Here is a 15,420-nt window from a genome sequence, read left to right as displayed (position 1 = left end):
GTTCGAATTCCGGCTCCGCCACTTGTCAGCTGTGTGGGATTCATTCATTCAGTAGTATTTATTGAGCGCCTACTATGCGCAGAGCGCTGTACCGAGCGCTTGGAATGTAGAATTCGGCAACAGATAGAGACAGTCCCTGCCCAGTGATGGGCTTACAGCTTTGGGCAAGTCACTTCATTTCTCTGGCCTCAGCGACCTCATCTGTCAAATGGGGATGAAGACCGTGAGCCCCACGTGGGACGACCTGATCACCTTGTATTCCCTCCCAGCGCTTAGAACATAGATGCCTGGCACGTAGTAAGCGCTTAAATGCTATATTATTACTTCCTAAAGGCTTACTGTTCATCTATTCAATTGTATTTATTGAGCACTTACTGTGTGCAGAGCACTGTACCGAACGCTTGCAAAGTACAGTTTGGCAACAGAGTCAATCCCTACCCAACAGTAATGATGATGATGATGGCATTTGTTAAGCTCTGGCTATGTGCAAAGCACTGTTCTAAGCGCTGGGGAGAATACAAGGTGAACAGGCTCACGGTGTAGAACGGGGAGGCAGACAACTGAACAGAACAAGTAGACAGGCATCGATCGCATCAAAATAGATAAATAGAATTATAGCTATATACACCTCACTCAAAAATAAATAGAATGAGAACTACTGCGTGCAGAGCACTGTACTGAGCGCTTGGAAAGTACAATTCGGGCACCAGACAGGGACAATCCCTACCCAACAACGGGCTCACGGTCTAGAAGGGGGGAAACGGGCATCAATAGCGTCAAAATAGATAAATGGAATTATAGATATATACACATCGTTCGTAAAATAAAATAAATAGAATAATAAATAGTGCTGAGCACTGCACTAAGCGCTTGGAAAAGTACACTCCAGCAATGAACAGTGAGAAGCAACGTGGCTCAGCGGAAGGAGCCCGGGCTCGGGAATCATAAGTCATGGGTTCTAATCCCACCTCTGCCACTGGTCTGCTGTGTGACTTTGGGCAAATCCCTATACTTCTCTGGGCCTCAGTGACCTCATCTGCAAAATGGGGATGAAGACTGGGAGCCCCACGTGGGACGCCCCGATGACCTTGTATTCCCCACCCCCCCCCAGCGCTTAGAACAGTGCTTGGTACATAGTAAGCGCTTAACAAATACCATTATTTATTATTATTATTATTATTAGACGCCGCAATGAGCTTCGAGTGGGGGGGGGAGTCGATCCTCGCAACAGCTGCTCACCAGTGTCGAAATAATAATAACAATAACGATAATAATAATAATGATAATAAAAATGATAATCATGGGTTGAGTGCGAGCCGCCCACGTGGGACCCGCTAATCGAGGCGGAAAGAGGGCCAGAAGCAGCCGGCAGGGGGCGCCCCGCAGCGGCCGCCGCGCATGCGGAGTAGGGCCGGAGCGCGGACTACAACTCGCACAGGGCGCGGCGGGCGACGCGCATGCGGACTAGGACCGGAGTGCGGTCTACAACTGCCACAAGGCGGGGCGGGCGGCGCGCATGCGGAGTAGAGCCGGAGCGCGGACTACAAGCCCCAGAGGGCACGGCGGGAGGCGCGCATGCGGCGTAGGGCCGGAGCGCGGACTACAAGTCCCACGGGGCGCGGCGGGAGGCGCGCATGCGGGGTAGGGCCGGAGCGCGGACTACAAGCCCCACGGGGCGCGGCGGGCGGCGCGCATGCGCGCTGGGCCCTGGCGGTTCCCCGCCAAATTCTTAGCGGGATTCGGCGAGTGGTCGCGGGGGTCTCCGCGGCGGCCGCCATGGAGGGCGCGGAGCCGAGCCGCGGCCGGTAAGGGGCCGCTGCTGGCGGGCGGCGGGGCGGGCTCGGGCTCGGGCGGCGGTTTATCGGCGGCTTGGGTTTGGTTTTTTGCAGCGGCGGAGACGCGGGGCAGGAGCAGCGCCAGCCGGAGGTCAGTAACCCCTCCGTCGCCCCCCGCTCCTTCCTCCCTCGTCCCCCTCCCCGCCTCAGGCCCCGCCCCCTGATTCCTGGCCCCGCCCCCGGCGCGCGCGGCTCGCCTCCCTGGCCCCGCCTCAGGCCCCGCCCCCTTTCGCAATCCCACCTCAGGCTCCTCCCCCAACTCCCCCCCGCCTCCGGCTCCCCCCTTGTTCCTGGCCACGCCCACCGTTCCCTCACCCGCTTTTAGCCCCGCCCCCTTTCCGCCATCCCGCCGCAGGCTCCGCCCCCCGGATCACTGGCCCCGCCCCCCGTTCCTTGGTCCCGCCCTCGTCCCTCACCGCCTGTGGCCCCGCCCCCCCGCTCGGTGGCCCCGCCCCAGGCCCCGCCCCCTGCCTCTATGCTTCCTCCCTCCAGTCTCAGACCCCGCCCCCTCAGCCCGCCTCAGGCCCCGCCCCCCGATGGCTGACTCCGCCCCCTGGCCTCTCATGCCCCGCCCCCAGGCGGCTGGCTCCGCCCCTTTCCCATCCCCCCTCACGCCCTGCCCCTGACCCCTCAGCTCGCCTCGGGCCCCGCCCCCTGGTGGCTGGCTCCGCCCCCTTTGCCGCCCCCTGGCCCCTCAGGCCCCGCCCCCGGCTGCTGGCTCCGCCCCTTCCCCATCCCCCCTCACGCCCTGGCCCCTCAGGCCCCGCCCACTTGCGGCTGGCTCCGCCCCTTTCCCTATCCCGCCTCGGACCCGCCCCTGACTCCTGGCCCCGCCCCCTGGTCCCTCAGGCCCCGCCCCATGGTGGCTGGCTCCGCCCCCCGGTCCCTCAATCCGCCCAGGCCCGGCCCCTTCAGGCCCCTCCCCCTGGCCCCGCCCCATGGTGGCTGGCTCCACCCCCGTGCCTTCAGGTCCCGCCCCCTGGTCCCTCAGCCCGCCATAGGCTCCGCCCCCTGGCCCATCAGGCCCCGCCCCTGGCCCCCCAGCCCGTCTTAGGCCCCGCCCCTGGCCCTCGGCCCGCCTTAGGCTCCGCCCCTTGGTGGCTGGCTCCACCCCCTGGCCCCTTAGGCCCCGCCCCTGGTGGTTGGCCCCGCCCCCATCCCTCTGGTCCTCTTAGGCCCCGCCCCTGGTGGTTGGCCCCGCCCCCTGCTCCCTCCAGCCCCGCCCCCATCCCTCTGGTCCCCCTAGGCCCCGCCCCCGTCTCCTCAGGCCCCGCCCCAACCCACTTTAGGCCCCGCCCCCGTCCTCTGGCCCCGCCCCTCGGCCCGCCTTAGGCTCCGCCCCCGATGGTTGGCCCCGCCCCCGGTCCCCTCTGCCCTCCTTAGGCCCGGCCCTCGTCTCCTCAAACCCCGCCCCCTGGTGGCTGGCTCCGCCCCCTGGATCCTCAGTCGGCCATAGGCTCCGCCCCCTCTCCTTCGCCCCGCCCCCTCCCTTTCAACCCCCCCTCCCCTTCTCCCCTAATCCCTCCTGCCGCCGCCGCCGCCTTCCGTATGTGCGAAGGCCGGGCCCGAGCGCGGGGGGCGGGGAGAGGCGAGGTGATCAGGTCGTCCCGCGAGGGGCTCGCGGGCCCCACGCCCATTTTACGGATGAGTTAACCGGGGCGCGCAGAGGCGGAGCGGCCCACCCCGACCCGCGCCCCGGACGGGTAGCGGATGCGGGATCGGCCCCCGCCCCCCGGGCCCCCGCTCCGGCCGGCGCGCCGTTACCGGGCGCCGACTGCGTGGACGGCGAGCGCCGGGGGAGAGTCCGGCTTGGGGTGGGCGGACGCGGTCCCCGCCCGCGACGAGCCGCCGGTCGGGCATCCCCTTCTCGCTCCTCCCCCCGCCCCCCTCCCCTGTCCTTTCCTCCCCTCCGGCCCGGGTCCCCCCCCCCCACATCCCGACCCGGCTCCTTGCCTTTCAGGCCGTCGCCACGGCGGCGGGCGGCACCGTGGAGGTCTCGGGGGACCCCCTGGGTAAGTGGGTTCCGGACGGCGGGCGCGACGGGGCGGCCCACCCTCTGCCCGCCGAGACCCGGCCCGCCGGGGGCGGCGGGGAGGGGAGGGGCGGTCCCTTGACCGTGTCTTCGCTCTCGCAACAAGTGGCCGCGGAAGAGGCGGCGGAGGCCGAGACCCGTGCGTTAGCGCCCGGCCCCGAGGGAACCGGCGAGACCGCGCCCGCCTCCCGGGAGCCCCCGGACGATGACCGGGATCCCGGCCCTCCGGGGCGGCCTTCCGGCCGGCGGTCCTGGCGGCGGTCCAGCCTGAAGGGGACGTCCCGGCGGAAGTCGCTCCCTCCCTTTCACCGGGGCATCACAGGTGGGGCGGCGCGGGCGGCGGGGCGTGGGGGCGCACGCGGCGGCCGGGCCTCGGGGGTCCGTCCGTCCCCCCCCGCCGGCGGTCCGGAGCCTCGGGGGGACCCCGGGCCGACGGTCTTCCCCGCCCTCCGCTCCCCGTCCGCCGGTCCGGTCTCCGCGCGGGTGCGGCGGCCTGTCGGAAGAGCTCCGAAGGGAGCGGGGAGCCGTGCTCCGGCGGATCCGCCCGGCGGATCGTATTTATTGAGCACTCACGGCGTGCGGAGCACTGTACTCGGCGCTCGGGAGAGGCCAATGCGCCGAGAGAGGGAAGGCGTTTCAGGCGGGGGGGGAGGGACGTCAGCCGGGAGGTCGAGAGCGATGAGGACGGCAGCCAGAGACGGAGAGCGCGAGCCGGGGTGGGGCGGGAGAGGGGAGCGGACGAAGGGAGCGGTTGGAGGGCTTAGGAGGAGGCGGCTCGGCGTGGAAGGGGACGGACGGGAAGGAGGGACCCCGGGCCGGGGGCGCCGCCCGGCCGGCGGGGCGACGGGACGCCCGCCCTTTCCGTCCCTGAGCCTCACCCCCGTCGTCCCGTCCCGTGCGTGAGGGAGGAAGCAGGAGGAGGGGCCGGCTGGGGCGCCTCGGGGCCTCCTCTAGCCAGGTGATCCATCGGTGCTATTCACCGAGCGCTCGGTGTGCGCGGGGCACCGTCCTAAGCGGTTGGGAGCGTCCGATCCAACGGAATGAGGGGAGGTGTTCCCTACCCCTAATGTGCTGGCAGTCTACAGGGAGGACGATCCGTCTGTAGATGTAGACGCCTATACTAGTAATGACGACGGGGGTATCGGTTAAGCGCTCACTATGTGCCGAGCACCGTTCTAAGCGCCGGGGTAGACGCGGGGTGATCGGGTCGTCCCACGTGGGGCTCCCGGTCTTCATCCCCATTTTCCAGATGAGGGAACTGAGGCCCGGAGAAGCGAAGCGACTCGGCCACGGTCGCCCAGCCGACGAGTGGCGGAGCCGGGATTCGAACCCGTGACTCCTGACCCCCAAAGCCCGTGCTCTTTCCCACCGAGCCACGCTGCTTCTCATTCTCTCTCTCTCTCTATCGTAGTACTTAGCAGAGCGCCTGACGCACAGTAAGCGCTTAGTAAATACCGTCGGCGGCCCGCCTCCTCCGAGAAGCCTTCCCGGCCTGCACCCTGCCGTCCCCTCCTCCCACGTCGCCCCGGCTCGCTCCCTTTGCTCTTTTCCTCCCCTCCCGGCCCCCGCACCGCTTCTGTTCACGGCCGTCGTTTCGTTTCTTTGCCCGGGGTGTCCGTCACCCCCGACTCTAATAATAATAATAATAATAACAATAATGTCGGTATCTGTTAAGCGCCGACTACGTGCAGGGCACCGTTCTAAGCGCCGGGGGAGACGCGGGGTCATCGGGTGGTCCCCCCGTGCGGCTCCCGGCGTCCGTCCCCATTTTCCAGCTGAGGGAACTGAGGCCCAGAGAAGTGAGGCGACCCGCCCCCGGTCACCCAGCCGACGGGGGGGCGGAGCCGGGATTCGAACCCACGACCCCCGACTCCCAAGCCCGGGCTGTTTCCCCTGAGCCGCGCTGCTTCTCCGTCGGCTCGCCGCGGGCGGGGAACGTGCCGGTTTGTGGTTGTGGCGTCCTCTCCCAAGCGCCTAGTACGGTGCCGCGCACCCGGGAGGCGCTCGACAAATACGACCGGATGAACGGAGCGGGCGGAGAAAGCCGAGAAGGCCACGTGGCGGTGCCCCGCGCGGGCGCGCGCCCGCCGGCCGGTGTCTGCGAACTGTGGGCGCGGCCCTGGGGACCGCCCAACTAATAATCGCGACCACGGTATCCGTCGAGGGCCTCGTCCGTGTCCGACGCTGTACCGCGCGCCGTAGTCGGCGCCCGATGATCGGGTCGGACGCGGTCCTCGGCCCGCTTGGGGCTCCCAGCCGTCATCCCCGTTTTGCGGACGAGGGAACCGAGGCCCGGAGAAGTGAAGTCACACGGGGGCCGGGGCCGGGCCGGGAACCCGGGTCCCCGCGACTGCCGGGGTCCGACGGGGGGGCGCGGGGGACCCTCACCGACTCTCTCGTGTCCCAGAGCTCAGCCGGGCCGTCGGCGAGGAGATGGCGGCCGACGAGCGCCTGGGCCGGCTCCTCCTCTCCAGCTTCCAGGTCAGGGGCCGGCTCGGCTTCGCGTCCCCGTGGGGCGCGCGGGGCCGGAGGTCGGGTCGGGGGGGGGGGGGGGGGGGCGGAGCGGGGGATTAGAACCCGGGACCTCCTGACTCCCAGGCCCGGCCCGTATTCCCGAGCGCTTGCGGGTCGTGAGGGGCTCAGGGCAAGAACCTCCTCCCTCGGCCAGACCTCTCCCGGCCCCGTCCATCCATCGGCGGCCTTTGTCGAGCGCTTACTACGCGCGGGGCCCCGCGCTAAGCCCTCGGGCGAGTCCGGTCCAGTAGCGGTGGGAGGCACCGTCCCCGCCCTCCGGGAGCCGCCGGTCTAGGGGACACGCGGCGGCACCCGTCGAGCGCTTACTGTGCGCCGAGCACTCCGCTAAGCGCTTGGGCGGGTCCGGTCCGGTGACGTCCGTCGTAACGATAATAACGTTGGTATCTGTTAAGCGCTTACTGTGTGCAGAGCGCCGTTGCAGGCGCTGGGGGAGATGCGGGGGAGTCGGGGCTCGCGGCACGGTCCGTGCCCTCGAGGAGCTGCCGGTCCAGAGGACGATCAGTGGCGTTCGACGATAACGTCGTTACCGTGTGCGGAGCACTGTGCCAAGCGCCGGAGCGGATACGGGGTCATCGGGCGGTCCCCCGCGAGGCCCGCGGTTAATCCCCGTTTGACAGATGAGGTCACCGAGGCCCAGAGAAGCGGAGCCGCTTGCCCACGGACGGGCGGCCGAGCCGGGATCCGAACCCGTGACCTCTGACTCCCGAGCCCGGGCTTGCCCGCTGAGGGCTCGGCGTGCGGAGGCCTGCGCCGAGCGCCAGGGAGACGGCGGTCGGTACTAGAGCGTGGGCAGGCACGGCGCCTGCGGCGCCCCCCGAAGCGGGCACGGGAGGGGCGGCGATGGACGCCGAGCTCCCGGTGAGGAAGACGCTTGTCTGTCTCTGCGTGTCGTCTCCGCAGTTCTCGGTCCTGCAGGTCGAGCCCCTCCTGAAGGAGCTGGAAGGCTTCGACCCGGATGACTTCAAAGCCAAGGGTGAGCGCCCCGGGGGGGGGGGCCGGGCTGGCCAGGACGCCCCCCCCTCCCCGCCCCCCCCGGCCTGGCATGATGACAATAATGACGTTGGTATTCGTTAAGCGCTCACTATGTGCGGATCACCGTTCTAAGCGCTGGGGGAGATACACGGTCGTCAGTGCCGTCGCCCCCGCGGCTTGAGGGGTGGCCCAGGAACGATGATGGTCTTTAACCGGACGCCCGCCGGATGCCGGGCCCTGCTCCGAGCACGTTCCCTGCCTACGGGGAGCTTCCGCTCCAACGGGGAGGCCCCTGCCGGTCACCAGGGCTCCTTAATGATAACCGTGATATTTGTTGAGCGCCTACCGTGCGCCAAGCACTGTCCTAAGCGCCCGGGGATGGGGTGATGGGGAGGTCCCACGTGGGGCTCCCGTTTTTTAATCCCCGCTCTTCCAGGTGAGGCCACCGAGGCCCAGAGAAGTGAAGCGACTTAACCAGGGTCACCCAGCAGACACGCGGCCGAGCCGGGATCGGAACCCACCACCTCTGACTCCCGAGCCCCGGCTCTTTCCGCCGCGCCGCTTGGACGGCCTAACTGGCGCCTCGGTTCTCTCCACCCTGTATGGGGACCGTGAGCCCGTCAGTGGGCAGGGATCGTCTCGATCGGTGGCCGGAGCGTCCTGTCCAGACGCTTAGTACGGTGCTCTGCACGTAGTAGGCGCTCAATAAATACTACTGAAGGAATGAATGGGGACATCGGGAGGACGGTGCCCTTGCTCCTGCCCCGAGTCGGAGCGGGCCCTCCTGGCTGCAGCCCCCAACCACCCCGATTGACCCGTCGGTGGATGATCTCTACTGAGCGCTGACTGCGTGCCGAGCACCGGACTGAGCATTTGGGAGCGTCCGGTCCGGCCGAGTAGACGCGTTCCCTGCCCGCGACGAGCTGACGGCTTAGGAGCCGGCAGCTCACGGGGACCGTGTCTGTTGTATTGTCCCCTTGTACTTTCCCAAGTGCTTAGTACAGTGCTCTGCCCGCAGAAGGCGCTCAGTAGATTGTCGATCCTCCTCGTCGGACGGCTGGGAGAGTCTCCTCGATCAATCACTGGTGTTTATTGAGTGCTCGCTCTGTGCGGAGCACCGGGGAGAGTCTGACGCGACCGACCTGGTGCTAATGATGGCGTTTGTTAAGCGCTCACTACGTGCCGAGCACCGTTCTGAGCGCTGGGAGAGATACGGGGCGATCGGGTGGTCCCACGGGGGGGCTCCCGGTCCTCGTCCCCATTTACGGATGGGGATGACCGAGGCCCGGAGAAGTGAAGCGGCTTGCCCCGAGTCACACGGCTGACAATTAACGTTGGTGTCGGTTAAGCGCTTACTATGTGCAGGGCGCTGTCGTGAGCGCCGGGGGAGACACAGGGTCGTCAGGTCGTCCCACGTGGGGCTCACGGTCTTCATCCCCGTTTTACAGATGAGGTCACTGAGGCCCAGAGAAGCGACTTGCCCGGAGTCGCACAGCTGACAGGTGGCAGAGCCGGGATTCGAACCCCTGACCTCTGACTCCCAAGCCCGTGCCCCTTCCACTGAGCCACGCCGTGGCGGAGCCGGGGATTAGAACCCACGACCTCCGACTCCCGAGCCCGGGCTCTTTTCACTAGGCCGCGCTGCTTCTCGGCCCGCCGCGAGCTTACGGTTCGGAGGCCAGTCGGTCGGTGGTGTTTACCGAGCGCTTGCTATGTCCTGAGCGCTTGGGAGGCGCCAGTTAAGCCGTCCAAGCGGCGCGGCGGGGAAAAAAAAAAATGTCGGTATCTGTTAAGCGCTCACTACGTGCCGAGCACCGTTCTGAGCGCTGGGGTAGACACAGGGGAATCGGGTCGTCCCACGTGGGGCTCGCGGTCTTCATCCCCGTTTTACAGATGAGGGAACTGAGGCCCGGGGAAGTGAAGCGACTCGCCCACGGTCACACAGCTGCCGAGTGGCGGAGCCGGGATGCGAACCCACGCCCTCTGACTCCGAAGCCCATGCTCTTTCCACTGAGCCGCGCTGCTTCGTGTCCCCCCCCCCCCACACCTCCCCATCCCGGGCCTCCGGGCCGCGAGATCGAGTGGCCCTCGGCGGGCTCTGACGCCCGTTCCCCTCCTCCCGCCCCAGCGGCTTGGGCGACGGAGGAGTTCGCGCGCCACACGGAGCGACTGGAGCGCGACGGGACCCTGCGGAGGTGTTGCGAGCCGCGTCCGAGGTAAGCGGAGTCGGGCGGGGGGGGGGGGGGTCGGTCCCGGGAGGCGGGGGGGGGTCCCCCCGGGAGAGAGACCCGCCGCTCGGGCCTCGTCGGGCCGGGAAGCCCGTGGGTTAGACCCGGCGGGCGGGGAGAGATGCCCCGATGGGCATCGGGCGGCCCGGCGTGGGTCTCTGCGGATCCTCCTCGCGTCGGGAAACTTCACCCGGTTGGACTTAGTGAGCGCTCGCTGTGTGCCGAGCACTGTACCAAGCGCTCGGGAGAGTACGCAATTTGGGGTGGCGCGGGCCGACTGAGCCTAGGGGACGGGGGAGGCGGGAGGGGCGACGGGCAGGGAGGGAAGATAGGCCGGGTGGCCCACCCGTTTTATATTTATTATATCTGTGATCTTATTTATCTGTGTCGACGTCGGTTTGCTTGTATCGACGTCTGTCTCCCCGCCCCGCTCCGTGAGCTCCTTGAGGGCAGGGGTCGTCTCTCTCTGTTGCCGAACTGTACTTTCCCCGAGCGCTTAGTGCAGCGCTCCGCACCCAGGAAGCGCTCGGTAAATACGCTCGAGTGAACGGATGCCCTGTTGCAGGTCGTCCCCCAACCTGGGCATGGAAGCGGCGGTGGGCGAGATGAAGGAGTTCATAACCAGGTGAGCGGCGGGGATCCGGGGCGTGGCCCGGGACCCGGAGGGACCTGGGTTCCGATCCCGGCTCCGCCGCTGGTCCGCCGGGTGACCTCGGGCGAGCCGCCCGCCCTCTGCGGGCCTGGGTTAACTCCCGTCGAAAACGGGGGGCGGGACCGCGAGCCCTCCGGGGGTCGGGGGTCGCGTCCGACCCGATTAGCTCGGCTCTACTCCGGCGCTTACCGCGGTCCCTGGCCCGTGGTGAGCGCTTAACGGATACGATCCGGAAAAAACCACCGGGCCGAGGGCGTGGGAGCGCCCGGCCGCCCCGGACCGTGCCAGTCCGGGCCCGGGCGACGTCCCGCCGCCGACCGGCGGCTCGCCGTGGGCAGGCGACGTGTCTCTCGGTTGTCCGGGCGGACCCTCCCGAGTGTCGGGTACGGCGCCCCGCACCCAGCGAGCGCTCAGTTAATCCGACCGACTCCGAAGGAGCGGTCCGGCCGGGGCGGGCGGGGGACGGGGCCGCCGTCCGTCTTGACCGAGGGCCCTTCTTCCTCCCCGCCCTCAGGTTCTCCTCCGAGTGTCAGGCGTGGGATCGGTTGCTGCTGCACCACGAGGACACGGCCAGGGAGGCGTCGAGGTGAGCGCCCGCCCCGCGGTCAGGGCCCCGGGCGTCCGGAGGACCCGGGTTCTCGTTCCGCCTCCGCCGCCCGTCGGCCCGGTGACCTCGGGCGGCTTCTCTGGGCCTCCGGGAGACGGAGACCGGGAGCCCCGATGGGCCGTATCCAACCCCAGCGCTTAGGACAGCGTTGGGCGGCCGCCTCCCGGGAATCCGGCGGGTCCTCAGATCCCCCTTCGAGCCCGGCGGGATCCGTTAAGCGCTTACCGTGCGCCGGACGCCGTTCTAAGCGCCGGGGTGGAGCCGAGCTGGCCGGGTGGGACGCCGTCCCCCGTGGGGCTCGCAGCATTCGGCCCCGTTTTCCAGAGGAGCAAACCGAGGCGCAGAGAGGCGGCGTGGCGGACGCCGGCTGGGGGGGGGCGCGGGATTCCCGTCGCGGTCGGGGACCGTGGCGGACTCTCCCGGGCGTCGAGCGCGGCGCTCCGCGCCCAGCGCTCCGCGAATACGGTCCACTCCGGTCGTCCGGGGCCCGTGGTGGGCGGACGACGTGTCCAGCGGACCGTCCCCGGTCGGCGCTCCGTAAATCTCAGCGACCGGTGGGTCGGCGGGCAGGCCCCGGGGGGAAGACCAAGTCGCGGCCGGTCCGGTGGACCCCGCCTCGTACCTGGAGACGTCGCAGAGCGAGGTCCTCGGCTCCAAGCCCGACTACGGCCAGATCGTCAGCGGCCAGGGCCGCGTCTTCGACTGCGTGGAGCTGGTGGTGAGTCCCCCGGGGGCTTCGGCGGACCCCCGCACCGTGACCGGAAACCGGCGGCGGGCTTCCGGGGGGGGAGGGGGGGTGTTATGGTATTTCTTTAAGCGCTTACCACGTGCCGGGCGCTGTACCGAGCGCCGGGGTAGATCGAAGCCGATCGCGTCGGACGCGGTCGGCGTCCCGCGGGGGGCTCTTCGTCCCTAGAGGTTGGCCGTGGGCAGCGAACGCGTCTCCTAATTTGGTTGTGTTGGGCTCTCCCAAGCGCTCAGAACAGTGCCGAGCACATAGCAAGCGCGCGGTACATACCACTGACGGATCGATCCCCGGTTTACGGATGGGGGAAACAGAGGCCGGGCTTCCCAGCGACACGGCCCAGCGGAGGGAGCCCGGGCCGGGGAGTCCGACGACCTGGGTTCCAATCCTAACTCTGCCATCCGTCTGCTGTGTGACCTCGCGCCAGTCACTTGGCTTAGCTGGGCCTCGGTTCTCTCTCCTGTAAAATGGGGATTCGATCCTCCCCCCTCCGCAGACTGCGAGCCCCCTGTGGAGCGGGGAGCGCGTCCTACCCGATAAACTCCTGTCTGCCCCAGTGCTTCTCGCACAGTGAGCCCTTCACCGAGACCCTGAAAAGAAACGTCCCCGAGAAGCAGCGTGGCCCGGCGGATGGGACCTGGGCCGGGGAGCCCGCGGGACTTGGGTTCTAATCCCGGGCCTGCCGCGTGACCTCGGGCCGGTCACCTCATTTTCTCCGTGCCTCGGTTCCCTCGGCGGGAACGTGGGCGTGTCGGGGCCGACCGGGCGAGGGCGGAGCGGACTCTTCCCGGAAGGCCCGGAGGGCGACGGTATTCGTCGAGCGCTTACTATGTGCGGAGCGCCGCACTAAGCGCTCGGGATGTACAATCCGCAGATGGACGAGCTGCAGGCGTCGGTGAGGCAGCTGCACGCCTTCATGGACGACAGCACCCGGCTCCTCCAGAAGATGTCCGGCCAGCTCGGTCAGTGCGGGACGGGTCCCGGGGGCGCGGCCGGGGAGGGGGAGGAGCACTTATTGGACCCCCTCTAGGAGCGGCGTACCGCAGTAGATACGTGGGAGGCGAAGAACCGCGAGCCGTTGCCCGTCCGGCGGCGAGTTTCCGCTCTGATGCGGGTGAGAGCCGGAATCTTCCCAACGCTCTGCACGCAGTGAGCGCTCAGTAGATACCGTCGGATGCACGAACGGACTGAGGGGTGTCGGGCAGCTAGCGGAGCTTCCTCCCGGAGCCGGAGCTCCTCCGGGACGCCCTCCCCCGTGCTCCGCACGGAGTTAAGCGCGCAGTCGATACGATCGAGTGAACGAACCCCCACCCCCGTTAGGGTTTGGGGGTCCCGAGGATTTTCTCCGAGCGCTCGGCGGTTCGCTGTGTCCCCAGGGTCGAGGACCTTTCGGCGACTGGACAGCTCCCCGGCCCGAAAACTGCTCGAGTCTCAGCCGCCAAAGGCCCCCCGATGACGCCCCGAACTTCCTCGCGGACCCGTCGCCGGCCGGCGCGCCCCCCCGACCCGCTCCCTTCCTCCAATAAACTTTAACTCGCCTCTTATTAGCTCAGGATTAAGGAAATGCTCATCTGTAAATGACCTCGTTGCGGTTCGACGGCAGGCTCGGCGTTGCGTTTTAATGATAACGTGGTAGCTGTTAAGCGCTCACTGTGCGCGGAGCACTGGACTATTCATTCATTCAATTCAGTCAATAGTATTTATTGAGCGCTTACTATGTGCAGAGCACCGGACTAAGCGCTTGGGATGAACAAGTCGGCAACGGATAGAGACGGTCCCTGCCGTCTGACGGGCTCACGGTCCGATCGGGGGAGACGGACGGACGAGAACGATGGCGATGAACAGCGTCGAGGGGAAGGACATCTCGTAAAAACCGATGGCGACTAAATAGAATCGAGGCGATGTACGATTCGTTAACAGAATAAATAGGGTAACGAAAACATATCCAGTCGAGCGGACGAGTACGGCGCCGTGGGGATGGGAAGGGAGAGGTGGAGGAGCGGAGGGAAAGGGGAAAAAGAGGGTTAAGCTGCGGAGAGGTAAAGGGGGGACGGCAGAGGGAGTAGAGGGGGAAGAGGAGCTCGGTCTGGGAAGGCCTCTCGGAGGAGGCGATTTTTAAGTAGGGTTTCGAAGAGGGAAAGAGAATCGGTTCGGCGGAGGCGAGGAGGGAGGGCGTTCGGGGACCGCGGGAGGACGCGGCCCGGGGGTCGACGGCGGGACGGGCGAGACCGAGGGACGGCGAGGAGGCGGGCGGCGGAGGAGCGGAGCGTGCGGGGTGGGCGGTGGAAACAGAGAAGGGAGGAGAGGTAGGAAGGGGCGAGGTGACGGAGAGCCTCGAAGCCTAGAGTGAGGAGTTTTTGTTTGGAGCGGACTAAGCGCTGGGGGGATGCCAGGTTGTCCCGCGTGGGGCTCACGGTTTTTAATCCCCATTTTCCGGATGAGGTAAGCGAGGCCCAGAGAAGTGACCTGGGGCAAGTCGCCCAGCCGGCAAGCGGCGGAGCCGGGATTCGAACCCATGACCGCCGACTCCCAAGCCCGGGCTCTCGCCACTGAGCCGCGCCGCTTCGTTTGCTTGCGGAGAGGCGGTAGCCTCCCCTTCCCCGCCCCTCCGCACGCCCTCTCCTCGGGACTTGGGTGCCAATCCCGTGTCTGCCGTGCGACCTTCGTGGGTTCTGGAATTGGAACCCGTGACCTTCTGACTCTCAAGCCCGGGCTCTTAATAACATTTAAGCGCTTACTACGGGCCGAGCACTGTTCTAAGCACTGGAAGAGATCCAAGGTCATCGGGTTTTCCCCCGTGGGGCTCCCAGGCTTCATCCCCATTTGACAGATGAGGTCACTGAGGCCCAGGGGGGCGACGTGGCTTCCCCAAGGTTCCGCAGCCAAGCGGCGGAACGGAGATTAGAAGGCCGCTGGCTACCGTTTCACCAGCCCGGTGGAAGAGCCGGAATTCGAACTCATGACCTCTGACTCCAAAGCCCGGGCTCTTTCCACTGAGCCAAGCTGCTCCTCTGTGACCTCATCTGTAAAATAATAATGATATCTGTTAAGCGCCTACTCTGTGCCAAGCATCGGTCTAAGCGCTGGGGTAGATGTAAGTGGGGGGAAGCAGCGTGGCTCCGGGGAAAGAGCCCGGGCTTGGGAGTCAGAGGTCATGGGTTCGAATCCCCACTCTGCCCCTTGTCAGCTGTGTGACTTTGGGCAAGTCACTTCACTTCTCTGGGCCTCAGTTCCCTCACCTGTAAAATGCGGACGAAGAGTGGGAGCCTCACGGGGGACGACCTGATTCCCCTGCGTCTACCCCAGCGCTTAGAACAGTGCTCTGCACATGTAAGGGCTTAACAGATACCGACACTATCATTATTATTCACTTCTCTCTGCCTCAGTTCCCTCATCCGTCAAATGGGGACGAAGACCGGGAGCCTCACGTGGGCCCCCGATGACCCTGCGTCTCCCTCAGCGCTTAGAACGGTGCTCTGCACATAGTGAGCGCTTAACAAATACCAACATTATTATTATTCGCTGCTCTGGGCCTCAGTTCCCTCATCCGTCAAATGGGGATGAAGACCGGGAGCCTCACGTGGGCCGACCTGACTCCCCTGCGTCTCCCCCAGCGCTGAGAACGGTGCTCCGCACAGAGTCAGCGCTTAACAAATGCCACCATTCTTGGTGATTCCTATTTGCCCATTCCAAGCGCTTAGTACAGTGCTCCGCCCATAGTCAGCGCTCAATAACTACTATTGAATGAAAGGGAGGCTAAGGAGCGGGACTGGGCGGGGGGGGGGGGGGGGTGGGGACTACAAGCAAGATGGCG

General features: G+C 66.8%; 1 protein-coding gene across 3 annotated transcripts; it reads left to right on the top strand.

Moving 5' to 3' along the window:
- Nucleotides 1-1,701: 1,701 nt before the first annotated feature.
- On the top strand, nucleotides 1,702-13,153 carry DSN1 (DSN1 component of MIS12 kinetochore complex). 3 transcript variants are annotated; one of them, XM_029048801.1, is made up of 13 exons: nucleotides 1,702-1,805; nucleotides 1,890-1,926; nucleotides 3,796-3,847; nucleotides 3,974-4,189; nucleotides 6,275-6,348; nucleotides 7,303-7,375; nucleotides 9,503-9,590; nucleotides 10,168-10,227; nucleotides 10,769-10,840; nucleotides 11,432-11,579; nucleotides 12,481-12,568; nucleotides 12,637-12,720; nucleotides 12,983-13,153. In XM_029048801.1, the coding sequence occupies exons 1-13, from the start codon at nucleotides 1,777-1,779 to the stop codon at nucleotides 13,060-13,062; spliced, it is 1,101 nt and encodes a 366-aa protein (XP_028904634.1). In that variant the 5' UTR covers nucleotides 1,702-1,776; the 3' UTR covers nucleotides 13,063-13,153. The 3 variants fall into 3 exon arrangements, with proteins under 3 accessions (XP_028904634.1, XP_028904636.1, XP_028904635.1); XM_029048803.2 differs by lacking the exon at nucleotides 3,974-4,189 and having other exon boundaries at nucleotides 1,703-1,805; XM_029048802.1 differs by lacking the exon at nucleotides 12,637-12,720 and having other exon boundaries at nucleotides 1,703-1,805.
- The last annotated feature ends 2,267 nt before the right edge of the window (nucleotides 13,154-15,420 follow it).

This window comes from Ornithorhynchus anatinus, chromosome 21 (assembly GCF_004115215.2).
Source record: "Ornithorhynchus anatinus isolate Pmale09 chromosome 21, mOrnAna1.pri.v4, whole genome shotgun sequence".
NCBI classification, from domain to species: Eukaryota; Metazoa; Chordata; class Mammalia; order Monotremata; family Ornithorhynchidae; genus Ornithorhynchus; species Ornithorhynchus anatinus.
Note: the sequence above shows the minus strand (reverse complement) of the source record. Positions and strands in the feature narration are given on the sequence as shown.

Bases quoted from the DNA above. Each gene is read 5' to 3' on its own strand.
- DSN1 (XM_029048801.1), top strand. From the start codon at position 1,777: ATGGAGGGCGCGGAGCCGAGCCGCGGCCG. The intron at 6,349-7,302 runs GTCAGGGGCCGG...TCGTCTCCGCAG, and splicing joins TCCTCCTCTCCAGCTTCCAG to TTCTCGGTCCTGCAGGTCGA. The intron at 9,591-10,167 runs GTAAGCGGAGTC...GCCCTGTTGCAG, and splicing joins TGTTGCGAGCCGCGTCCGAG to GTCGTCCCCCAACCTGGGCA.